Genomic DNA, 27695 nt, shown 5'->3' with positions numbered 1-27695 from the left:
CAAAATACCAAGGTTCTTATACAAACACCATTTATTCCAATAGGACACACATTGCTAAATAAAATGAGTCACTATGAATGAATCAGATTGAGTTGAAACAAAGTAGAAGCTTTTTATGAACTCAAAGCAAACTGGGCAATAACTAAAATGCCTACAAATATTCAGAGTACTGGGTAAGGATGAATTTATGCCACCTTGAAAGATTATGGCCAAATAATTATTTTGTTTGGTTATCACTAACGGAGATGAGACAGGAAGCTGCTAAAAGGGAATGTGATGAGAAAAGCTAAGATCATGATATTGTCTAGTCTGGGAAAAGCAGTATTTTATTGCAGTTATAGCAACAACTACAGCCAAGGATTAGCTGTGCTCATTTTGAAACTGCACTTTGCGTACACAGCGATTATGACAATTCTTTTTAGTAGATGGTAAATGAATGGCTACGAAATTCTCAAAACATAAATTCAAGAAGCATCATTTACACTTTTTTTTTTTTAAATAGGCATTACAGAAAATTGAATAGGCCATTCTGCCTTGCTCAAACTATTCTGATAATTTTGTTAAATAAGAGAGGAAATATTCAATTTAAAATGTGCAAAAGCTAATATTTACATTGTTCAGTACATAGAGGCAGGATTACATTAAGAGAAACTGGAAGAGGAAGAGAATAAACTGTTCTTAGAGTCCACTGTAGATAGAACAAATATTAATGAGCTTAAAGCATAGTAATGTATTCAGGCAAGATTTTAGAAAAAAAATCTTTGTAATGACAGAGCTAGTGAGGCATGGGAAGAGATAGCACAGGGAAGTCATGGAAGTAGCTCCCTGGAAAAGATTAACCCTATTTTCACCAATGTTTATTTACAGCTGAACTGCTCTGGGACAGACTATAATTACCTTTTCAAGTCCTCTCCAGACCTGTTTTTTAACAGTTTTAATAAAGCAATTTTTAATGATTTCACCTCACACACAAGGCCTTTGTCACTTGGCATTGTAAGGAATATGCTGATTGCCAGAAACAGTTCTTGCCATAGAGCAATCAGGACAGACTGAGATGAAAAAGATTTCTCCTTAAAGTTAACTGCTCTCAATTTTTGTATTTTTTTCCCCATTAAATATATGAATTTGAGAGAAACCAAAAGGACAGCATGTATAGAAAGCAGACACTGGATAAAGGCAGGATTTGCATCAGAATGCAACGGTGCCACTTGATGCAGGGACTTGCTAACTAGTATTACTTTGGAAAAGATGTGTGCACAAGGGAGGGAGCAGGAAATTCAGATAGGTTATATAGGTTGACTATATAGGTTATATAGTTGACATAGAAAATTATTGTTTCCAAGAATTTTTAATTTTTTATTTTGTTGCAGTCCTTGCATTGGCAAGCCAGCTGGATCTCCTATGTGGAATATCATCACTGCCTTCAGGAAAAAGATTACACATTGCCATGTACACACTTCTGCTAAAGACAGGGTCCTGCAGCTGCTTGCTGCCCACCATGGCTAATGGTCCATGTAATCTGAGCAGCATTCCTTGAGCACCATGTTCACACTAAACTCTCAGCAGCTGGAGCAGTTGTGTGAAGTGCAACCTTGGATTACTAGAGACATCATTAAGTGAGTAATTAAGAAGCTGAATCTCTCTAGTCTCTATAATTTCACCTACTTTTAATAGAATAGCTCCTCAGGCACCTTGTCTTTGGGGTATAGCTACTTTATCATGAATTCAGATATGTATTTTACATGTAATACTGCTGAAAATATTGTTTTGCTACATCTGTGCAATAAACTGAAAACACCAGAAAGTGACAAATGTATTAAAAGAATTAAAAGTTAAGTCAGAACAAAGACAAAAAGACACTTTTCTGCCATTTGCCCGCAATGTGTAGCACAGGCTATATCATGCACTGAAAGCCTCGACAATCAAAGTCTTGAAATTCTAGAACAGAAATCCCTTCCTCCTTCCCATGAAAGTTTGGACTTATTCCCAAATAGTTTTCAAATGATTGGTTTAGTATAAGATCACAGCTAAAAAAGTTCTGCCAATCCTTCTATCAATTAACTATCGTGGATGATCTTCCTGTTTTGTTATTAATACTAGGATTTAGTCCACAGATTTGCCAATTACAAACCTCAGCATTTGCTCTCAGAGCCAGTCTCAGCCCAAAACCCCAGAGACTAAATGTTCAAGCCCCTTAAAGTAAACACAGAAGAAGCATGTTAAAATCTAGTGAAAAATCTCAAGTTTAAATTTTGTCTTACTTTTTTTCCTTTGTGATACAGGCATTTAACACCCAAAATTTATCTCTAAGCAATCAAAACCACAGGTGAAACACAAGAAAAAAGGATTTACCTAGTGAGTCATCAAAGTGCTTTATTTTATAAAGCCTTGCTCATGTTTGGAGTGTAATCTAAGCACTAACATACACAATAATGAGTCTTCCTTGCCCTGTCCAAATAAACAGTTTATCAACAAGAGTGAGTGACAAAAATGCTACACAGACAAAAAGAATGCTTTGCTGTAAATGTCTAAAATGTACACTCGTTGGCCGCAATTAAATATGTACTCTGAGTACCTTATTTTTACTCCAGGGTCTCCCTGTGGCCTCATACCTTCAGAAGCTTCAGAAAACGAAACTCGGGTGAGAACATAGACAGCCAGGGTGTTTAGGGAGAGGACAAAAAAATAAAATCAAGCCACAGTACCAACTTATTTAAATACATACAATACAAAAGTATACACATACATTACAGTGCTGCAGACATCACTAAGTCAAACGTAACAAAAATCCCTGTGGGAAAGATTGGGGAAAGGAAGAAAAATTAGTACACAGCAACAGGGATAGTATTGCCTTTGGCCACTGGAAGTGTAATTAAGGGGTTGCTGTTGTAGGGGCTCCTCTGAAGTGAACCACAACACAGGTTATGCACAGTTGCAGGCTGAGCAGCACTGACACTGGTTATGGAGAAGGCATGCTGGCACTCCTGATCCCAGTTAGAAATGATGAGAGGGAGGTTTGACTTCTCTTATGTTGCCTACAAAATCTAACAATTTCAATAAAGAAATTTTAAAGGCACAGCTTTAGCACAGTGTATAAGTAGATAAACTTTTAAGCATATGTAAATTTGTCTCTTTCAAGCATGGAGTCTTTCAGGGAAAAATACAAGAGGAGAAGGAATACAATGTTGTTTAAAAATTTTAAACAAGTTAAACATGATCAGCACAGTTTCAGGCAATGTACTATACAATCAAAATTGAGTAAATGGTAGGACAGGTCATTTTGATGCTGAAAGACAATCTTGGGAAAAATCCCTCCAAAATTTCCTTTCGCATTTTATTGTAAAAGAGTCTATCATGGAGGTGAGCGAGACATTCACTTTAGTACACTACTGCATATTACCTCTTGGAAGATGACAAACATTACTTCATTTGTACTGCAAAATAACTTTACATGTAAACTCAAAAGTCTTATATTGTACACGGCTCTGAAATTCAGAAATATCCCTGCTTTCCTAATAATGTAAACAGTAAAATTCAGGGTTCATTTTTCAAGGGATAATCTATAATAAAATACTGCTATTTCAAGAGTACAACATAAGCATTTAAACTTCAAATTCCCAGTAAATTACAAGGGAATGGAATTTCTATCAGTGTGCACATCTTTCAGGATGGGTAGAAGATGGAGCTACTATTGCCCAAAACTATGCGCTCCTTCAGATAAGCTACTTTTACACTTGTAACATTATTAGTTCCTATATTGCAAGAATATAAAACAAATGAAAACTTCAGGTAACAAAGAGAAATAAGCAAAGTTTTCCCTTAATGTAAGTTTACTATAGCAAAAATGTACATATAGCATGAATTATGTTAGCTCTTTGTAAGGTAAGAGATGCCAGCTCTCAGAAGCCTGAGAGGCTGAACTTCCTGATGCAATGTGCTGAAAAAGAAGACAAAAAAGAGAGGGAGGAAAGAAAAGGAAAAAACCCAACTGCTAGGGAGCAAATGGGAAAAGCCTCCGGCACCAAGGGCTGTTGCAGCTGTGTTTTTAAGGAGTGCCAGTGTGCAGGGTGTAAGTGTAACATTCGCAGTAAGGTCTTCATTATTATCACCATCATCATCATCATGAAGAATACTGTCATGTATCTTTTTTCAAAATATAAACTGATCCACAGTTTACAGTTTGATATCAATATTGTAGATTTAACATGCATTTACTCTTCCCCACCCCCACCCCACACCTCTCTGCTCATTTATTCCATTTCAGCTGGTAGCATCAGAGTATTACTGTCACAGTGCACTCTGAGTAAGCTGTTCTATTTATTTAAATTATTTTAAGGTTTTGTTTTTTGCACACACAAAAGAGTCAGAAATAGCTAGAACTATGCTGGGAATATCAGGCAGCTGTTAAAGCGAGTACTCCACCCCACTTCAGTCATCTTTGCCAGCAGATGTAAACAAAGGGGTTGCTTTCTGTAAGATGAGTGCTTCTCTGAGTTCCTTTTTGTCCCCACACTTGTAGCCACTGCTGCTGTCCCCAGGTCTCGTGTCTGTCCTATGTAACATGATTGGTTACGTCAAGATGTTGGCAATAAAGTCCAAGAAGCGCTTTGAATACTGTTCTGGATTAACAGTTGAAATTTCTGCACCAGCCTATACAAAGAATTGGGACAAAAGAAGAAAGAAGGAAGAACCAGTGTTTTATTTGATGCTTTTGTCATTGAGGATGTCAATAAGTTTCATGCTCAGTTTTCAGAACCAGAGACTAGAAACACAAACTATAAATTGTGGCCCTCAAGCAGAATCTTACTGGTGCCTTTTTAGGCTTCACAGGAGGACACTGATAATCAGTACTCACCCCTGCAACAGCTATCTTCCATTTCTGAAAAATTTTCTTTTTACTTTCCATGCTTCTCTTTACTTTCATTGTACTTCAGTCTTCTCTATACATTTTTACAGCACATTAGCCATGCTACCCACTGATTCACCAGCAGATTCTGGTCTCTAGAGCAGCAGTGCCTTCATACAGAGAAGACTGAACTGCCATACTTACATCTGGCATGTCACCAGTTGTGTAACATGTATTGTTATCTGAATGCTACATAGCCTGGTTTGAAACACATGGTAAGAGTAACACTTTTTCAATGTTTATGCATTTAAATCTGGACTCACTGAATAAGCCATACAATTGTTATTTCGATGAAGTAATGATTTCATTAATATTTTTATTTGAGTTTTTCAGAGCCTTACCCATGTTTTTATTTATATTTTTCCTGTTTTAGAAAAGAGGCAAGTTGCATGCGTGCAATTAATGAATAAACTTCAGTGTCATGTGGCTCAGGATGGAGACAGAGAAACAAACAAAATGATTGTATGAAAGTAATGTTCTGCAATAAGTTCCAATCACAATCAGCTTCAATAATCATAGCTGTTACTCATAACATATTTCTATTTGTTATTTAAGCCAGAAGTGTGAGTTTTTAAAGTCTGCTACTTTCAAAGTTCAGTAATAATTGCCAGATAATGGCTGCATATGGTCTGCATCAACTTTCAGCTGCCCAGAAAGCAGAGAGTAATTAGAGCATTGCTTTAGAGAGACAAAAAAAAATACCTCCTACAGGCCTTTGCAGGTCATATCATTCTCTACTGTAACTAAAAAGCCCACAGCCCTTTGCCTAAAATTTCTCACAATGCCCTGACCCTTTAGACACTTAGACACAGGAGGGATTTAAGCCTCATGAATGAATACACTCTTTTTAAGAAGTTTACGAAATCTGAATGTTAAATCACCACAGGAGTGATAATAGTAGACATAAATCATAAATCTGGAAGACTGGGCTGTTTCACCATGGTTCTTTGGTGTCTGCTGCTAAGCAGTAATTTCAGTCAAAATTAAATAATGGCAGTCAAGCAGAAGCCTTCACTGAACTGTCTCTGAGTATTTAATAAGTTAATGATACTTTTATGCCTGATTTTGTAAATTGTACTTTTTTTTCTGAAGAAGTCTTCTGGAGTGAGCCACGTTAGATGCTGAAGAAGTAACTTTCAGCAGCTGCACCAAACAATGAAACCCTCATTAGGGCCCTGCATCTGAAATTAGATTTATGTCAGCTTTCATAGAGTGGTGAACAGCTTTGTTTGCAAGAATAAGGTGCATCTCACAAATTTAGGACAAAGTCTTAAAAAGCATCTCACTAGAGTTCTTTGTGGGTGAGAAAGCTGAAAAAGGGGCTCCACTCTCAGTATGTAATTTAGGATTTATTTGCCCTTTTCCTAGCTTTACTGAACTGTCCTGTATCAGGGCACTAAACAAAAATGCAGGAATATACATGAGTCAGAGGAAGAAACCAGCCCAGATACTTACCCCATGCTTTACCGTCTTTGCAGCATGGGCAGCTTTCTTTTTTGCATCATAATGAGTAAGAATGTCAATAATGGCCATGAAGTACACCTCCTTCCTGGGAGCATCTGCCAACAGCAAACAGGGCACTAAGAAGGACTTCTGAAACATCTTATGAGTTCTCCTTCTAACAAAGGAGACTTGGTACGACTCAATCAGCAGCTAAGACAGGTCAATGTCAGTCATAATCAAGATGTGTAAAAAGCACAAGCTCAAGCTGTCCTTAATTCAGAGCTTAACTGCACTCATATATAATGCAAAATCTCCTAAATGAGAGTAAAATAAAAAACTAGCATACAGAAATAGAAATTATTGCTCAGTTAAGGTAATGTGGATTTCATCTTTGTGGAAAAACTATGAAGTTTTATATGAAAGGTAATGCTTCTGTGTCAACAAAGAGAATTACAGAATAAACCAGGCTGGAAAAGACCTTTGAGATCATTAAGTCCAACCTATGACCTAATACCTCCTCATCAAACTAAAACAAGGCACTGAGTGCCAGTCCAGTCTTTTTTTAAACATGTCCAGGGATGGTGACTCCACCATGTCCCTGGGCAGATGATTCCAGTGCCCAATCACACTTCCAGTGAAGAATTTTTTCCTGACATCTAACCTAAACTTCCACTGGTGCAGCTTAAGATCATATTTTCTTTATGAATAAAACCATGCATTTATCCATGTCAATGCTTATAAACAAAATGAAAAGGTAACTTTCCTGTATTGAACAGCCACAGGTACACAGTTATACTTAATTTTACACACTAACATTAAACTCAGTTTCAGGCTTCTTACACACTCCTGATGATGACTTTCTTAGCTGCAATACAGAAATTGGGTACGACTGCACAAATTTTCAAAAATCAACCAAAAAAATGAACTATAACTTGGAATGCTGCTTTTCTCATTCTTTTTAGACTGTTTTTAACAGTGTTATCTGCCAGAAAAGACCAATTACAGTTACTAGACTTTCTGAAAGGGATGAAAACCCCATGAATTAACTGCTGAAGAACTGGTGAACCAGAATAGCTAAGCATTATAGAAATCTTCTTCTTTCTGCTGCCTCCAAAGAGCAAATTTCCTTTCCACGCAGTGAACTCGTTTTTCAGTTTACATTTGCCTTTACATGGTTGTGAGGACTTTAGAATTCTGATGCAAGGATCAAACCACCTTAACAGAAAGACATTTCTTACTGCTTACTTTCATGGGATTTTATTCCATAAACATCAATAGCTGGATCAAATTCCCCTGGGGCCAAAGGCAGCGAGCTGTTCAGTGTATTTCCTGGACTGTCTGGAGGGGTTCCAATAGGGTGGGTCCCATCACTTTCACCTTCCTCTTCTCCATCATTCTCTTCACACTCTATTTCTTCCTGTTCAGCTCTTTCAACATCATGAATTCCAACCAGCAAGCTGTAGTCCATGAGTTTTAACTGAGCAAGGAACTAGAAAGTAATAATAAGCCGTCTATCAATATTGCTGAAAAACATAAGCTCCACTTGCAAAAAAGTGTCACCAATTGAGAAAAACTTCTAAGGCACTTCTGAGAGAGAGCAAAGGGAAGATTAAGTGATAAAGGTGGCAAAGAGATACCTGATTTTACTAAAATGTATTAGCAGCACACAAATTGCTTCAAACTTATTCTATAGCCCACTCTTCCAACAGCCTCAGGGAAAAAAAAATCTGTGAGTAGTGAAGACCAGTGTGCCTGCAAGCCAACAGCTGTTACTCCTGACTTGTTTCAGTTAAATTAGATTCACAGAATAGCCTGCGTTGGAAGTGACCCCCAAGGATCATCACGTGCAACTCTTGGCCCTGCTGTACAGAAACATGCCCAAGAGTCACACCATGTGCCTGAGAATATTGACCAAATGCTTCTTGAACTCTGTCAGGCTTGGTGCTGTGGCACCATCCTCTCTGCCCTCCTTGGACAGCTTCCTTATGTTGTGGTGCCCAAAACCACACACAGCCGCTGAAGTGGGGACTGCTCTGTCACTGCTCAGTGTCCAGAGCAGCCTGTGTGCTAGCAGGTGTAGAGCCTGCTATGATCTGGTATGGAACCCACCCTCTCAATCCCTTTTAAGTCTTATTAAGAAACATAGAAAATGTTCAAATGTTCTTGCAGTGGAAAGCTGTGAAGTTTCACACCCTGAAGACATGAAATGATGCTGTATTCTCTTCACAGTGACAGGCTCATGATTTACATCATGAAAGCAAAACATGTATGTGAACGAAAAGGCGGTTTTGAATAAAGAATAAGGATGGAAGATTTTAGGAAATTGAAAGATAAATACACTCTATGTACAAACAAAGAGTTATTTTAGTTGAGGAGAGCAGCATAAGGCAGAAAGAGGAGGATGGAAATAAGGAAGGTATAAAAACAGAAAATGGGGTAAACAGCTCAAGGGGGCAAAGGATAAGCAGGACAGAGCTGAGCTGCAGCTTAAAAGCAGTACTGTGATTTCAAACTTGTGAAGCCCATGCTTGTGGTATGCAGAGAAAGTGGCTGAAAATAAAAATTGCTTCAGTTTTTATAAACTCTAAGTGGTTATAAAAAGGAAGCCAGAGCAGACCAGGAAAGAAGGCATTCAAGCTAAACTTTGGTACAGAGAGAGTGATGGGGATGAAAAAGATAAAATACTAGGTAATAAGAAACTCCAGTTTGTCAAAATCTGATTCTGAAAAAAAAAGATGAGCTGGAGATAACTGTAAATTCAAGTGCTAGAAGAAATATTGTCAGATTGAGAGGAGGTTTTAAGAAGAAGAAGAAACTGTTTTTTAAAGATTTCAATATCATTTATTTCAATAGAATAAAACAAGAGATTCTCACAAGACTGGAAGAGATCTAAGTTTGAAGAGATGATGCACAGCAATAGACAATACAAACAAATGAGACTGGCCAAAGGCATGGGGTGGAAGAACTCCAGGCATATTATTCACTACTTGGTAAATACAGGAAAAAAAAAATCTACCAATAATAATACAGAACAGTATGAAAGAGAATGGACTCTTTGGAAAAAAACAGTGAGCTACAAATTAGAAGAGAATGGCTCTTGGAAAAAAATGTGCTGCTGCTAACAACAAAAAGACTTAGGGAGATCAGCACAAGGAAAAAAATCTTATTTTAAATGGAAAAAATATGTAGCTTTTCTTGAGACACCTGCAATGGAATAAGGAGATGGGAAAACAGACAAGGGGACATCAAAACACAGTAATAACTTGTGTTTGAACATAGGAAGGGGACACAGGACTTGATTAGGAGAGAAATATTGAAACAAATCTTAATGAAAAACAAGAACAGATATAAAGCTATCTAGCTGAGAATAGTACTCCATTATATGTTTAACTATAAATACTGTCAGATAAGATAATCACATACTAAGTGTTGTGTATTTCTTTTCATTGTAGTGAAATGTGAGCTTTAACACTCTGGTTACAAAGTGTGTCTATCAGTTATCTAATAAGGGCAAAAAGAACCAAGAGAAGAAAAGCAAGGTTAAAGAATAGCTTGCCATTGTCAAAATCAGGAGCCAGATCACTTCACACTAGTGGTTTACATGGACATTAAACATTTCTCTGTATAAACTTCAAACCCATAAAACCAACCTCTCAAGTCATAATCTGGAATCTGCTATTATATTCCCAGTCTGGTAAATGATATAGATCATACACAATCTACTTTTCAGGGTAAGAAAGTATTTTCCACATTCCTTCCACACACTTAAGATATTATCTGCAACCTACTTGCTGTAAAAGCAGTAGTCAGCAACAGCAGTACATGTTAAAAGAGCACAAAATTTTAACCCAAATAAACTTATCTCTAGAGCTGTGACATCAGTAGAGCACAATATTTTAAATAAACACACATTGATATTTCACAAAGTATTTATGTTTTCATCGTCCTCACCACCATAAATTTCCCATTGTTACTACGATGGGATATTTTATTTCCTCAGAAGCAAATTATTGGGCAAATCCTAAAGTAACAGTATTTTGTTTTGTACAACTAATGAGATAAAATCTGAAGAATTTGGAGCGTCAATTCACAGAGCTCTTTTGATATGAATAGCTGAAAGTCTTATTAAATCACAGACATTTTGCTACCATGTCTTTTCCAAATCTGCCTTTTCACTTGAAAACAGATTTTAGTTTTTGAGTATAAAGCTGCAAAATACTGAGTTTAGGAAAAATATTTTAAATTATGCAAACTAAAGGCAAGCTGTGTGAACAAGTTAGTCTGATATTTATTATTTGAACAAAATCAGGGAAAATATTTCAATAAATTCATACATTAACACTTTTCTTTCAAGTATTTACTATATTCAGCCAAGTAAAATACAAATTTAAATGAAAGACTACATTAAGATAATGAGAATCCAATTGCTGTACTTAGCTCACTGAAGCACTCTACTGTTGTGATACTTAGAATGATTTAAAACTGTATTACTAATATGAAACAAAAAGGACATGCACAGCTGTGAGCAGGGCAGATGCCCCATCTCTCTTAGGGACTACAGTCCATGTCTGGCCTTTGCTCTGGTGGACCTCCACCTGTAAAATACAACTAACAATACTCACCTCTCTCTCGGGGGCATTTGGAAGCACTAGGCTTGTAACCCATTTAAGTACTAAGGAGTACCATCATTTTAACATCACATCATCAAGGCAGGAACAATGTATGGCAACCAGCTATGGCAGCAAGCCATTTATCACATCAGCAAAGCAGTGATCAACTCCTGAAAGTTTAAATTGTGTTTCATTTAAGTCAGTCAGTGTTTACAGTTTTATAAACAAGAGCTTTTATTAATGAATTACAGGTATGATTTCCTGGGATATCCATAATTTGCCACACATTTTAATCACATGTAACCCAGCAGGCACATTCTTACCTCAACATCCTTTTTGAGTTTCTCAAGGAACATCTTTTTGTTATTCTCATCAATATGAATCTTTTGGCCATCATTAATAAAATCATTGTCTTTGAACGTCGGCAGCTCTTTGGCCTAAAACAAACCAAAATTCCTGTAAGAGCAGGATTGTAAAGAGGAGTGTGGTGAAGCTGCTGGCCCTGTGCCTGAGAAGGCACCCCCGAGGTGCCTCTTCTCCATGGCACACAGCTCTCCATAACTGCACCCACACAGAGCTCTTTGCTCATCTCACCCCTCCTGGAATGGCCTGGAAGGTATGTGTTAGCTGGGCAGCAAATGCAGCTAGGACTAAATCTCCACTCGACACCAGATTTGCATGGAACACTGATTTGCATCGAGCTTCTTCCAAGATGTTATTTTTCAAAGTGACTGGCAGTAAGTGAAGTTAAAACAATCTATCCCTCATAACAAAGGGCCTGCATCGGGTCTTACAGAGGAAGTTAGACAGGATTGCATTTTCCACAACTACTGTGAATGTTCATAAGTGCCAAATAATCATTGGAAAGCATCAAATGAATATTGAATTATGAAATTCTTCTTAAAAGAAGCAAATGCCAGAGAAGACCACTGCCTCTTCAATATGTAATTAAATATTCTTGATGTTGGAGCAACTTGATTACCTTCATCTTCAGCTCCCTCAGGAAGTGATTTGCAATGCCTCAAATGGGCTCTGTTTTTAGCGGACAGTGACTGGAAGTTTACTCAAAAAGCCCCAGCAAACTGACAAACAAAAGAGCAGTTCCTTCAGGACATTTGGCCAAGCAAGTTAGAAGTAATACTAACTCCTGCAATCAGAGCTTTGAAAAAATTGGCCCATTAAGAGCAATGAACAGCCTTTCTCCCTGCCCCACCTTTAATCAATAGTGTGGAAGAACAAGCTTCCTTTACAAAGAAAATGTTACAGAACAACCAGTGCTGCAATTCCTATGAGCTGTCAATGGCCAAGAACTAGTGACTACCCTGAATAAAAGAATTTCCCCTTAATCTGTAAGTCCTTCTGCTAGGAATAAAAGGCAGCTAAAATCAGTCTACAGGAATGTCCTCCATAAGTTTAACTAGTTAGACATTGCTTATAATCTTACTGGAGATGGTATTTTTCATGAAGTTTATTTTCTTCCTATGACACAGCAAGGAAAAGAACCTGAGAGCTTCTTTCCTCTACTCCAGCAGGTATATCTTGGAAAGCACAGCATTAAAATGTGAGCACCACAGCAGACTCCGAGAGGCTCTCATAGATCTTCACAAAGACTAAAAGTTCTTTTTGCTGTTGAGCTGTGTGCACTGAGGTGGCCAAAATACTCAGCTCCCCAACTGTCCAAATTAATTTTTTGGACCTTGAATTTGTGAATTGCTTGAGATCCCACACTGCTACTTTTGTTTAGAAAAGTGATCCTTTTCTTCCAATAGCTGCTCAAAAACACTTGAGAAATTAGTAACACTGTAACAGTTACAAATCCATTATTAAATCCATGGCATCCCAATACCTATGGAGTTTGAAAAAAAAAAAGGTTCTAGTCTGGTTTCCCTGAATTATTATTGTCTAGCATCTAGAACATTCTGATATATTAAAATACTCTCTAATAGTGATCCACTATTTGTATTAAAAAAAAACCCCAACAAAACAAACACCCAAGCTGCTGAGATGGAGCTAGAACATTCATCTGTCCCAGAGTCATTCAGCAGTGCTCTCCTGCTTTATATAAACAATGCTGGACACCTCCTGAAGCTCACAATGAATTGTTTACCACAATATGACTGCTCAGTATGGATTGATTTTCTTTCTGGCCTACTCAGTAAGAGGTTTAGGACAAAAAGGAGCAGGGGTAACACTGGATAAGCCTTCCAGTCTAACAGCTGTAGAGATTGCCACACTCAATTGAGCAGAGTGTCCCATGGACAGGGCTAATTCGGCAGAGGCGGGACTGAGGATCCAGGGATGTTGCCAACACTGGAGGATGGAATCCAGTGCGTGGGATGCTTAAGAATGGAGAGGAGATTTGGATGAAATAATTTAAGATGAAGCAATAATGAAAAGAATGCAGGAAACCAAGCTTCCTTTATTTTTAGCCCAAAATCACTTAAAAAAAATTACCCAGATTATTCTTTCACCTAGTATATCCAAGTTATTGATTAAATTAGGCAGAGGTTAAAGTGAAACAAACCCATTAACACAGACCCCCCCTACTAGTGCTGTTTAAAGCTGGAGGGTGAGCACAGAGGGAGGATGTGCTTGTGGTTAAGATGCTGAGATGCTTGTTTGCCTCTAGGCTCTGCCGCAGGCTTCCCGCAGAGCACAGCCCCAGCCACACCAGCGGGGCTGTGAAGGGAAGCTGCCTCGCCACTGAGGACAGTCCTATGGTGGTAAAACTAAACTCAAATTACAAGCAGTGTCTTCTTTGGAAGATGCTAGGGCTGGTAAGCCAGCTGTGCAAGGGCCATCCTTCACTTTAACCTTGTCTCTAACCTATTTTTAATAGAAGCGAGCTAGCAAAGCTGACACTGCTGCAGTTCTTGCCTGTCATCACAAGACCCAAGGGGCACTCCCAAGGACGTTCTGGGCAGTGAGTCAGCACTCCCAAAAAGCCAGACTCTTCACTGCCTTGTATGCAGGTTCCCCCAGACCACGATCATCCATCCCTCTGACAACATTTTTCTGAGGTAATCTTTATTCACCCAAATACCCATAGTTTTAAAGACTTGGCAAGTGTAGATCCATGTAAGTTAAAAGCCAGTTCTGAAGCAAGTGAAGAAAAAGGACAAAGTAAAAGCTGTGGGTCCCATCTGAGCAACTGAAGTTAAGAGCTCTGTGCCAGTGGTTGCTCTCACTACATTATTTGCATTGTGCCCCCCAGAGTATTCTTTTCCCTCTTTCTAGGTGTTACTAGACAAACCCCTCTTTTTTTTTGTCAGTACTAGGCAATATTATTTTCCCTATTTATTTAAAGCTGGATAGTCCTAGGATACTGGTGCAGTCCCACATATTACTAATGACAGCTACTGGAAGAAGTGTTTCTAGTAGTACTTTAACTGAAATTTGTCTTAAAATTGATTTGTGAATTTAAGAATCAAAACCTATGAAATATTCAACTAGGAGGGGCTCTTGTAGTTATGCCAAATTAATAACACATTCATTCATGTTGAAAAATCCCACTATGTTCATTTCTTACATGCTGAAATAAACACAAATAGAATCACATTATGGCAGTTTAGAACATTATCTGAATGAAAAAAAAATGAGGCTTTGCTTTAATGAAATAATTGATATGGTTAATTTTTTATGATGTCTCAAATATTTCCAATGAAGCAAAATCCTTCTTGGAAAATGATTCTCCTAGAATGTAATTCATTATAATGAACATATTACTGTCATTAAAGAACTAAATATTTTAAGAGCTGCACAGGAGATGAGCAACTAACTACTTCCACTAAATTAATAATAGATTTTCTTTCTGAACCACCTCCACTGTTTTTAATCTCCTACTTAAAAGATGCAAGAAAGGCACAACAGATTTTACAAATATAAAATATCTACTTATTAAAAAAGCATGTTATTGGCACACTTCAGGTTTGCATTCCATAGTTTGCCATGGTCACAGAGAATTTTAATGGCAGGAAGATCTCACTGCCTTTGAAAGGCTGAAAAATCAATAAAGATTTCTTAGTAACTAAGATGACAGAATGTGCAAAGCCTCAGTCAAATAAAAGTATAGTGTAAGAGCTGATACTGGTTTGAGTTAAAAAAACCCTTTGGAATGTAAGAACCAGGTGAAGTTTTATTTCTAGATGAACACGGTAACAGTTTTTGTATATTTCTTAGGACATCTCAATTCAGCATCCTACCCTAATGAGTTGAAATGAATTTAGCAATTTTGTTTCCCCCAAAGGGATTTTGCATGCATCATGATATCAAAAATAATGGTCACAGCTAAAACTAATGCTGGCATTTTGGAAGCAGCTTGCTAAAATAGCTGTAGGTCAGGTAAGTTTCCAAATAAGTGATTAAAAAAGCAAAAAGACTAATTGTCCTCATGACTCGGCAGCAATTTCTTATCTAACAAAGACAAGGTTTAGATTTTAGGAGAAATATTGCATAGCAGCCTTATTTTTTTTTCTCTGGAACTAGCCACAAGTCACATTATTCATGCAGCTAATCATGGAAAAATTTGGCTTACAACTTATAACTTTTGAAAATTATGTAAAACATCTGCCAAGAGTGAAGGTCCACACCCTGGGCTTTTTTAACAGCAAATGACCCACATACACCTTAATTTTTTTAAGTACTGGGCTCACCAGCAGATATGGAAGGCAGTGTTTGGGGAAAAAAGGCTATAATACTAAAATAGTTTGCAATAATTTGGAACAGGTGATTTTGAATTGAATCAAAACCCTGGAGTCACTAGATGTACAAGAGGGAAGAATAACTTCCTTTAGAATTACGCAGTTTCTTGCCTCCAATAGTTCTGTGAGCTGGGCCCAATTGCCTTGCCCTAGACAGGGCTCTGATACAAAGGGTCTGCAGCTCAACATGACATCACAGGTCTGTAAATGGCAATGGAAATAGAGCTGTAACCCCAAAATAGTGTTTGAGGGTAAGCACTGGAATGACTTTAGCCAGTACAACAAGCATTTTCTGTAGGAAAAAAAAAGAATTGTGCAGGATGCTGTAGAAGGGTTAAGTACTCAAGCAAGTACCAAAATAGAAACTGTCTTCTCAATGCTCAAGGAAATGCATCCAGAATTATCCCTAGCATTAATGTCTTCCTGCTGCAAAATGAACATGTAACATATAAAATGCAACACAAAATTTCCCTTGTTATTTTTTTAAATTCTTTCAACATATGGAAAGCAGACTTCTAAACAAAAATGAAACAAAACACCCTAACCCCTCAAAACCAAACAAAGGCAAACTAGCAATTTATTTTGAAAAACTGTTATGGGGTTGGTGTCATAAGAAGGCTAAATGCTGAAATCAAAACCCTGAATGTCTCCCTATCTTTGGAGTGAGATGTTTTGAAAGCTATAATATCTGTACATTGCAACATTTAGATTTATTTCACGATAAGTGTCAGACACTTCACAAGTCTCTTGTGTGAGATCAGCACATGAAGCAGACTGAAATCACTAATTAGAGATAAGTACAAAAATGTTCTGAAATTAGTAATTCCTAAACAGCAGGAAAAAATAGCTCAGATTTTGGAATGATTTACCCTAAATAATGTTTTACATAGTGACACCAAAAGTAAAAAAAAATCTGAGTCAAGACTGAGTGATCTTGTTCCTATGCTCCTCTACTAAAGCCCTTCCTTAGGTTATACTTTCCTCTCAGAAATCATTTAATTACTATATGCTGTAATATATAAAGTTAAACACAAAGCTAACATCTAGTGACAACTTCCAATCTAATTATCATAGCTATGTGTTTTGCATACAATTTAATTAAGATGTAACATAGCTGTCAACTATAGCAATCTTTTTCCCAAAAGAAACTTGAATAGAAAATCCTTTATTCAATTGTATTGAGTATAATTTTACTGTACTTATGAATGGTGATTTATGAAACAGTACATACCACAGAGGTGGCAATGCAACCAGTTTTAGATTGATTTAAAAACATGTGATAATCTCTGAAATTGCTTGAGAAAGATGAAATGTGGTGGGCACCAGTTCAGTTAGGATTTATTTTTCTTCTTCCAATTTCTTTCTGAACTGCTCACTCAGAAGCAAGAGCTTAGATTCTTTTACCAGTACAAGTAGACTCAGCTGTTACTGCTAATTTGATGTTGTACTGCAAGTATGGCATAATTGTGAGCAGCTAGACCACCAGGGGAGTTCTCCATTATCCTCATTTCACTTCAGAGGGCAAAACTGTCCCAAGAATGAATAGAAAATGTCCACTATTAAAATAATAAAAATTTTAGAAATAGCAGTAAAGCCCAAAAAATCAAAAGGACTTGATCAGCTGTCAGAATTTGACAACTGTTGAAACATACTGTTCTTTTAAAATCCAAGGCATCTGTAAGTGTATGTTATGATACATCTTGCCAAGAAAGTGATGTCTTTATTATTAAAAGTATCATTTGTAACACAAATGAAAGGCATTGTGTGTTAAGGTGAAATTTATGGGATTGGTGCTTGTTTCTGCACTGATTATCACAAAACATTGAAATGACAGCTTTGGAACTGCTCATCCATATGTTAGGATATTAAACAGCTGAAGAAAGTCAAATGGAAGGTAAACTGCAAACAGGATGGAAAAGTACCACTCTCAATCAGACAACTTTTCATCCTAAAAAACTGATTTAAAAACTTCAAATTAAAAAAATTGGAATAGTAATACCTCTTTTACACTACTAAGCTAATGAAGAATTATACTATTTCCTCTGATTTCATATCCATTAAGTATTTTTACATATTTTTCTCTTCTTTATTGAGTAAATAACTTTTAGTTTGATAGGAAGAAGATTCAAGAACAGAAATTTCACCAAATTTGCATTTACAAAGTAATTTATCTAAAATTTACAGTCTGCATTAGAATGTGACTGAAAGACTTGCTCTTCTGTTTTCTGTTTTCTGTCTTCTGCAGCTTTAAGAGAAGTAAACATATCCTGCTTAATATTCTGAAAACCAATTGATTAGTTGAATGTTGTCATTTGAAACTTGATATCAATTGCTTAAAAACCCATTTAAAAGCTAGCCATTGCCAGAAAAATTTAGCCATATATTTCAGTATCAAAAGCTTCTTTTGTTACTCTCACATGTGAATAGTCAGTTATAATAACTAATCATACTGCCACTAATTGAAATTTATTAATATTAATGTAATTTCAATATAATAGTAATAAATTAATGATTTAGCTTGCATCTAGCTAAAAATTAGCTAATAGTTTACTACACCAGCTCAGGTTTTCAGATTGTCTGGTTTTGTTTAATCCCTATGGCCAATTTCTTCTATGATAGGAGATGCCAAAATCTCTTAAGAGATTTTGCTAAAACTCCCCCCCCCCTTCCCTTCAAATCAAATCTTTCCAGTTGTTTTCCAATTTTAAGATTTATTTGAGATTCTCACAGATGACAACAAAAAGTTTGAAGCATTGACATCTATTTAAGAGAAAATGGAAGTCAAAAACCATGCTACAGGGCTCCACTTGCCACTCAGGAACAATGTATTATCTACATATTCAGGTCAACAGAGTCCTCAGGCTCTGGAGTCAGTGGCACATGTGCAGAGATACCTCTCATGACAGCAGCTCTTTAGTACTGCTCAGAGTTTCAGAACCAAACTTCCCTTGTCTATTCATATAAATATACAACACCCTTTTTATCTAAACCTAAAAGCTGAGTGTTAGATTTGGGTAGTCCAAGTGAGTAAATTTGTTGTCATGCCTACTGCAGGAGATTCAGATCATAGTGATGACAAATCTTCTGAACATTTTCAGTGCACAGGCAAAATGTATGCCAGCCCTTTCAAATCAAACAGCAAACTCCAAAACTTAAATAAAACCCATGAAATAAGTCAAATACTAATTTTCCCTTGTTTGAATCCCTAAGAGTCTCAAAGTGTAACATGAGGTTCCCTCTATGAATGTAGAAGGCTATCCAATAATTTCCTTTCTTAGCAATCTTTTTTCTGAATGCAAGCTTGTCACTTCCCTGCTGCATTGCACCGGGGTTTGAGGGGAATGCCGAGTGACAGAAAGCTGCTTCCAAAGCCTCAGACTGTGTGCTTACAACATCAGTAGCCTTTGTGCAGCTCCATCCCCAAGAAATCACACCATTAAAATAGCAGAATAAGAATCAGGGGGATGAGGCTTTTATACATTATTTTCAGAGAAGTACTCAAAATCAAAGGGAAGGTTTTAGATGAGAAGTTGATAAGAATTTTTGTTATCTGCCTTATGGAAGTTATGATTTCACATTAGATTCACAGAATAATTGTTTTATGCAGTTACATAAAACTACACAAATCTGTTTCAATTTATCTATAAGCAAATTCAATAGTAATTCTGCCATGAACTTACACAGGAGCAAAATTAAGGGACTGTTTCTTTAAGGTTCTCACTCAATGTATTAACTACAATATACATGTACTATTATGAACCTATTTTTATTATGAGGCATATTCCAGAAATTGGTCAAAACTACTTTGCTAAACATCTGTATAGTATCAACTCCTGTATAGCTGACTATACATAATATTTTTAAATTTTTATGTTACTAGTTCAAGCATTAATGCTGCAACCTGAAGCAGTCCCACCCAAATAATTTGTCCTCATCCTTTCTATCAGATTATTTTAATAGTACAGCAGAGGTTTTCAATGACATTAGCTATTGTTTCTAAGACACTGAAGGGTTACTCTCTGCACATTAAAAACACTATAGTTGCCACTGAACAAGAACAAAAACAGATGACAAAAGAAAGAAAAGAGACCATTCAAGACATGATCTTGAGGGTCTGGTACAGCAGAAGAGAGCTATTGCTGGCAATGGTAACTGCAGCTTGAAGGTGGGGCTGTGGTACTGCCTAATGCTAAGGAGAATTTAAAGTGTTCCATCATGCCTTAGGAAAGGTGGAAAAACCTGGCATGGAGTTTTTCATGCAATGAGAACTGACAGCTCCTGCATGTCCCTTACTCCTTTAGTGCAGCTGAGTGATCTGTAGAACACTCAGAGAGGCAGGTATGGCACAACTACTGCTTAGGAGAAAAACAAATGATCAGAATGGAATTTGGGGACAACAGAAAATGAAGTCTCTTAAGTGAACTCTTAAATGAGCTCATGCTAATTCAGGAGGAATGTGCTTGGACAAATTAAGAAAACAAGGGCCATTGGTTGTTAGACCTTGCCCAAATTTGAAATCTAAGAAGTCTCAGATGATGGAGACTATTTTACACTTCCAATTACCTGTAGAATCTCCAGAGAAACCTCTCCTATAACACCATCTGGCTATTTCGCTAAAATCACAAAGAAAAACTGAGAACATTAAATTTTCCAAAAGAACTGAAGTTGGAGGTGAAGAAAAATAAAGCAATCTATTTCTGTTTAGAGCAAAATTTCAGCCCAGAATTTGAGGGAGACTCTCTCTCATTACAGCTACATTTTCATCTAAGTCTGTCAGTCCCTTGCTCGTTTGTATGAACTTTACATACCTAAGGGTTCTCATAATTCAAGGTTTGGTTCATCCTTGCACCCAGTTTAGAAGTGGTGTCCCATCACATAATTCCATTAACTGACATGGAGTATTCATAAATCTCAATATTAAATAGGAAGAGAAAGAAGATGAAGCAGGAGAGAAGGGAACAAAGTTCTGATGTTTTCCTAGCACAGGGCGGGCCCTGAAGAAACTAAGAGAAGAGAAAAGGAAAAGGAGGAGGTAGAGGATTGGCTCACTTACCTCTGAAATTACAACACCTTTGCAAACCAATATTCAAAGGTTTGCAGGAAATAGAGGACAGATAAAGGAGGGATAAGGTAGAACTCAAGAGGGAAGAATACGGCAGAAAAAAAGGAAAGGGTCAGAACAGCACTGGTTATGTTTGTTCTGAGTCTGGCTAGAAGGTTAATTAATTGAAAAAGAAACAGAAATGCACCATACCTTTTCTTTGTCACTGGCTTCTCGAGCCACAGTAGAGCCCTGAAACAGAAAAAATGGATCTAAAAATGTGCATATGTCAGAAATTAATTTGAAAATGTTAAAACAGGTCAAAAAGAGGATGAACTGTATCCTTTTGAACTTGAGAAATGATTTAAAGAAAGGTGACACGGTATGTAGAATGTCCAGGACTGCTGAACTGCTGCAATCATGTGAAGAAGATGCATCATGAGAGAAGAAAGATGGATTAAATCCTCAAATGCTATACTTCTATTGTCCTCCTAATTCTTGGAGCTTTTCCTCATCTCTCATCCTCATTTTGCGTGTATCATGCTGGAAGTTCAGTTTGCTTGGCAGACTTCTCATCTTTTTGTTTTTTTTGGTGCCAATTTAGTTGTATGGGTATGGGCTAGCCCATTCTGTATAACTGTCTGGACATTTGTAACACACATTTGAAAAGGATGTCACACAATACAAACACAAAAAGTATTTAAAAGATCATAAAGTACAAACAAGAACAATGCATCTCACAGCCACATGAGGTAAAAAGAAGAGAAGAGACCAGCTGTGGATTCACAAGACTTACAGTGCTTGCCAAAGACATTTTGGATTTTCTTTTTAAATTTAGTTTTTAGATTAAAACTAGTGAGCAATATGGCGCTTTCTGAACAACCTGGAGCTGACAAAAAAGAAGACTGTATACATTTCCTTAAAAATTTCTTGGAGCAGGACCACACCTTTAAGTACCCAGCAAGTGTTTATCATGTAACAGCATTGCAAGAAATAGTAACTACAAATATGGTAACTGGACATGGAAAGATGGGTAAATTAGCTCTGCTGTTTGTTAAAGGGTGTGCTTTGTGTAAAGAAGTGCTGGGGCGGAGTCCTACTAGCTAAAAGAATGTGAGGATCCCCAACCACACCCTTTCATAGCATGTTTTATTCTGTTTATGGAAAGAAACTTAGAAAACTCAGAAGTGATGGAGAGAAAAGATATATGGGACAGGATTTCTTAGTTATTATGTATGGCCCTGAAGCAGGGATTTCATTGAATTATTCTTAACTGATAATAAAGCCTGGTAAAAGCTTAACCTTTCAGTTTACTCAGGAGACATCTTTTATATTATATTCTGTGCTCCAACAGATTATTAGGCCAGAAAAAAGATCAACTGAAAAACAAACTGAAGGAAAAGAAAAAAAGATTCACAATAGTAAAAATTAGGGAGGATGTCAAATTTGACATTTGGTAAAAAAATGACATTGAAATAATTTTAACAAAATGCATCCATGGCCAAAAAATACCCTTGAAATCCTATGCTTATTTGTGGTCTTTTTTTCTTGTATCTACAGAGGTAGAGACTTGTGCTACAAAGTGAGTTCTAAGCTGGTGTCAAAAATATTCACATACAAAAAAAGAACTCTGAATCTACAACTGCAGATGACATAGCAAAGAGTATCAAGAAAAAGTAATTTATAATAAATTCAGTATCACTATAAATCTGTTCAGTGAAGGAGTTTGTTTGGAGGAATATGATATTGATGTTAAATTTGAATTGCATGAGAAGTTAAAGCAATGCTGTCCAGCTGGACAAACTGAATAGACTACAGAAGCATTCACAGAGGTAAATAACATAGAGAGCTGTTGACACCAATGTTAAGAACACAGTGTATATAATTACTTTTTCTTTCTGTTGTGCTTTCATGCCCTTTTTAATGCATCTGTACATTATGATGCTCTAAATCACAGTTCTCTCAAATTAAAAAAAAAACAAACTTTCTCTGGTAACAACTGCTGCCAATAATACTGAATATCAGAAAGCAAATTGTTGACAATCTGGAAATCAGTTCTTATAAATCAAGTTCAGTCAACTATCTAAGCAATTGCTAAGGAGACTTGACAGTAGAAAAGGATGGTGCACTACATAGCATTACAAATCTCCTAATACAGAATGATAAATGAACATCTTAAAGCAAGCTTGCAGATGCACTTAGTGGTTCAGCCCAAAGAAATTAAATGTCTTAGAAAGAAGTAGGATTCTAAGGGGATACTTTACAGAGGAATTTTAAATACCATCCCTTGGGTAGAAAGACTAAGGCTACATTTTGGGTATTTGTTGTAAGCCCTGTATACTAACTCCTGGCAAAATTACAATGACAGATAAAGCTTCTGAAGCAAAAGTAAAACAGATCTTATGATAAAGCAGATGTTTTGGTTTTGCAAAGACTCTTCTCCTTTTCACTTGAATTATTTTTTAAAATATTAAACTTTTGCCATAGTGGTGTATTTGTTAGCAGCATTTATTGAAATGGTGCTATTTAGTTGTTTTATAAATGCCCTCTGCAGAATCAACTGTGGCTTTCCATAATGTTGATAAAAACCTATAAGAAACAGGATTATTATTGTACTAGTGTGAAGGGTTTTACCTTTAACTATTAGCAACATTTAGCAAACATACCTGACTAAATTGCTGCACTTAAAATTGCACAAAACAGATAAATTTCTATAATGTCTATAAAACCACCCTTTAGTTTTGCAAAACCTAGGTGTAGAATGAAATAAGTTGTGCTGGTTCTTGCATAACAAAGTTTTAAATTAATTAAAATTCTGAGCAATATTCAAGCATCAGCATAATCGAACATTTACAGTAAAGATTTTCAGCTACTTTGCCAGTTATTTAATCAGCATCAGCAGTTATTTCTCACCTTTAAATCATATTTTCTATAAACAGATAAACGATGGCTGAACACATTTCTTGTAACAACCATATATACTTCCACTCCATCAACAGTAAGCCGGTACATGCCCAAAAACTGGGGAAGAAGTGTATTCCCATGACACTCCACAATAAACTGCAGAATGAAAAGAAAAAACAGACACAGGATTAACATATATTACATAAACATACATTTAGATTTTAGATATAAAATAGCAAGAAACAAATTTTTTTCTGAATATTTGTGTGGTGACAAACCTTCAAAAATTATGCAAAAACAAACCCCCTCATGAGGAAGTTATTCTGCTTTGAGGCCAGTGTTTGAAAATTAAAATCATAAACTGCTTAGCTTATAATTCTTGACGTCCACAGACAGTCTCCTAGAAAGAGGAGACTCCATTGGACAGACCTTTTAACTTTATATAAACACAAAAAGCAAACCTAAAGCAAACAGCATATATTTGGTAGTTATGTCAAAACCTAAACATTTTTTTGAACATGACACTGCTGTAACCTGTACTGTGTTATCCCAGACCATATTTAAATTGTATGTTTCTCCATTCTCGGTATTTGTTTATTATGATGAACACGCATGGTGCTGTCACCAGCAAGGGATATTATTTATTATCACCAACTTTCTGTTACTTCCTATGTGGTGGTTGCATTTTGGGGTCAATAGAGCTGAGCAATGAAGTGCAAATTCCCTGTATTTTTTTATTTATGAATCCTTATATTTCCTTAAGATCACCATATTCCATTACAAATGGGCTATTAACCTTGAAAAAATTTGCCACCTGCAACCTGTCTTTTTTTTTCCTAATCACTTGCCTTACAAATAATTGTTCTATTAGAAAGACCACTGGAGGAAGCAGAAAAAGCAGACACACACTGATGATGAGAACTATTGAAGGATGAATTTTTATTCCCAGAATAAAAATGCCCATATTGTATTAAATCCTACTCTGAAACATTCACTTATATATTTTGTGGAACCAAGGAAAAGTTAAGCAGCAATGATGCAAACGAGAAAGAACTTGCCAGCTTTCCTCTTTCTGTTAGTACCAAGTCTCAAACAGGAACTTGGAGAAAATGTAAAAACCCAAGGCCCACATAGGAAGCATGAAATCTAACCAACAGCCAGCTTTTAAACATTAATTGCATACTGAAGCTGCTGCTCCTTTGTAGCAAAGTGACCCAGTTATTAGAAACACAGATTTTAGAAGAATTTAAAACAAGTTAACTGAATAAGCCATTTCATTTGTTTAGCAAAGGCAGGTTGTATTTGGTAACAAATAATGGTAACAAAGCTCTTGAAACCCTGGAGATCTTGCAATTTTGGGCTCCTCTGCTAATTTTAATGAATTCTTCTCACTAACTTCATACTGGAACCTGCACATATCACAGACAGACTTTTTAAGTGGCAAAATAAAAACTTACTTAAGACTCCTGAAAACAATCCTGTCCACCAAGAAACAAAGGAAATGAACAACAAATATAGAAATTGTTGACTGTCAGTTGAACCCAATTTTGACTGATTCATGAGCCCTGTTAAATCTTGCTGGCACATTTTGGGCTGTAACCCTGCTTTCCTACTGCCCTGGAGCTGTACTTGGAGGTTCAAGCCCTGAAGCACAGAACAAAGTCACCAGTGTAGCTGCACCACTCCACAGCAAAGCACTTTAAAGTTCCAACTGCCTATGAATAGGCAAATTATCTTAAGGTGCTGCAGAGACTCGGTGAATACAAATCAGAATCTTAGGAAAGGAGTATGATTGTATGCCTCAAAACACAAATAGAAGTTTGGCAGTAAAAGGCCACAAAAGCAATGTCAGTCATGAGCAGTGCACAAAGATCGATCAGTCTGCACCTGAGAGGATTTCTGTATTTAAAAAAGTACTGAAGTTTTAAGTTGAAGTTCTCAGGTTGGAGGATTTTTAGAGTTACAGGGCTGTTAACAACATCACAAAACAGTTATAACACATTACAAGATACACAACCTATTTTGACCACCCGTTCTGTTAAAGATCCAACCATAAAAGTACTAATCCATACTAGCAAAAATGCATTGATTATTTTTCAATAAATGTTAAGTACTTGGCATATATTCTAAAAGTAAATACTTTTTTAAAGCTCTATAGAAAGTAAGAGGGGTTGCTCCTATAGAAACATTTATTAACTGACTTCTACTTTAAGATGATTATGTTCTACAAGATGAAAATGAATCTAGTTTCCAACAAAAATTTAGTGTCACAGAACTTCTAGCTACTTTAATAGACCCAGCCATTCCTAATCTTATGGCTTTTAACTACAGAATTTGAATTAAAATAAATACTATTGTTCCACTTTTCCATATGGGCATCTGAGATGCAGAACCTCTACCTGAAATCATACAGAGAGTTTGTGCCATGTGAAGGAATGCCAGCTAGGCATCTTGAGTACCAGACTAGTAACCCTGTGCCCTTCCTCTCAGCTGTGACTGCCACAGTACTGACACTTTAACTATCTCTTCAACCCTAGCTACTGCTAACACTCCCAATTTTAACCTTCCTGGTCCCAAGAGTACCCATCTGTAAAATGGCAATGCTGTTACCAGAGCATGAGCACCATACTCATTGTAACATCATAAAATAAATTACTTGGTTAGCAGTGTACAACCCCCTCCCAAACTGCTCTGTACTATGTAACAAGGACAAAAAAGGCCACTAGTGAGAGTTGCTTCAGTCCTGTTTGTAAGTTAGGGTTTGCCATTTGCCAGCACTGTTGTTTCATTATCTTAGTATGGCAAACAAAGACTTCTGAAAGGGCAGCATGGAACACAAGACATGAGAAGCTCTGCTAGTATTGCTCCTCTTGATAAAAAGGGACATGGCTGGGCTTTCCCAGACTTCTAAGAGACACTCTCAAAGCAGACCAGGTACTGCACAGTTGTTTTTTATTTGCTGCTAACTATGGACACTCATGCCATTGCAATTGAAAGAAAAGCCTCTAAAATTATTTCAGTGTTTCCTACGACAGTATTTCTTATCCTGATGGGGAGACAAAAGAAAGAGGGAGGAATGCCACTTGCTTTCAGCATCTACAAGGTTGGTCTAGAACTTCCTACCTTTGCAACTATCAATCCCCCATATCTGCATCACAGAGGAGGCAAAACGTGTCATCTGTTTGGGTGGGAGTCCAGCAGGACTTGCACTGGTGACTGTGGTTGGCAGATTTTCAATTTGTCCATCTTGATATAAAGGAAGTAGCAATTTAGTCACCTCAAGGTGCTTTTTAGGAATGATTTCCTGAAGTTTCCCACTCACAGCTGGAAAAAAAGTGAGCCTAGAAAATAAGCCAGTACATGCTTAACAGGACTGCTAAATTTCAGTGAAAGAAAAAGACCTTCACTCTTTTAATTTTTTCTAAAAAGAACATTAAAACAATTCTACTAAGCAGACTTGCTAAATAAAACTGTAATACTCAGCTAATACATTTACAAGTCTTTATATGCAGCAACAGAATATTTTTTAAAAATGAGTGTTGTAATAAACACCCCATCATATTTTTTGTTAATTCAGACAATTTTCATGTTTGTGCACAGCACGAGGACAATATTGTTATTAACACAGTAAAGTAACATCAGCATATTGACACATTTAATCAGCTGTGCAGCACATTTCAAATAAGGAAATTTCTGAACTCTCTTGAACCCCATACTTCAAGTTGAAAATTAGTAAGAAATTCTTTATGAGCCAATTTTCTCATTAATTTTTGTATAAATACAGCTTCAAGATTCTTAGTAAGAATAAAACTTTACTGACCTAACTAGCTTCTTGCTTCCCTATGGCAATGCTAGTAAGGTATCAGATACATAAAAAGCTCACATAATGCATACCATTTATTGGCAAAGAAGTTATACTACTTTTGGCTCTTTTTGGGAAAACACAGAATAAAATTTCTGTTTCTACCATTTCTCCTTCTCCACTTGGAGATTATCTGTGGAATGACTTTAATCGGTACAGATTAAATCCTGAATTATATCTATCTTCATTCTATAGGAAAAGTCAGCATTCCTATTTCTCACAGCCCTAT

General features: G+C 36.6%; 1 protein-coding gene across 2 annotated transcripts in view; it reads right to left on the bottom strand.

The window, feature by feature from the left end:
* Positions 1-2347: 2347 nt before the first annotated feature.
* Positions 2348-27695, bottom strand: part of PIP4K2A (phosphatidylinositol-5-phosphate 4-kinase type 2 alpha) — a 107726-nt gene continuing 82378 nt past the window's right edge. For both annotated transcript variants that reach the window (XM_050971163.1, XM_050971164.1), the window contains 6 exons: positions 23614-23760; positions 20914-20952; positions 11283-11396; positions 7595-7838; positions 6362-6465; positions 2348-4650 (listed from right to left, as the gene is read on the bottom strand). In XM_050971163.1, the coding sequence (XP_050827120.1) occupies positions 4570-4650; positions 6362-6465; positions 7595-7838; positions 11283-11396; positions 20914-20952; positions 23614-23760 (729 nt within the window). In that variant the 3' untranslated portion in view covers positions 2348-4569. The remainder of the gene's footprint in view (positions 4651-6361; positions 6466-7594; positions 7839-11282; positions 11397-20913; positions 20953-23613; positions 23761-27695) is intronic.

This window comes from Serinus canaria, chromosome 2 (assembly GCF_022539315.1).
Source record: "Serinus canaria isolate serCan28SL12 chromosome 2, serCan2020, whole genome shotgun sequence".
NCBI lineage: Eukaryota > Metazoa > Chordata > Aves > Passeriformes > Fringillidae > Serinus > Serinus canaria.
This window is presented reverse-complemented; position numbering and strand designations above follow the sequence as displayed.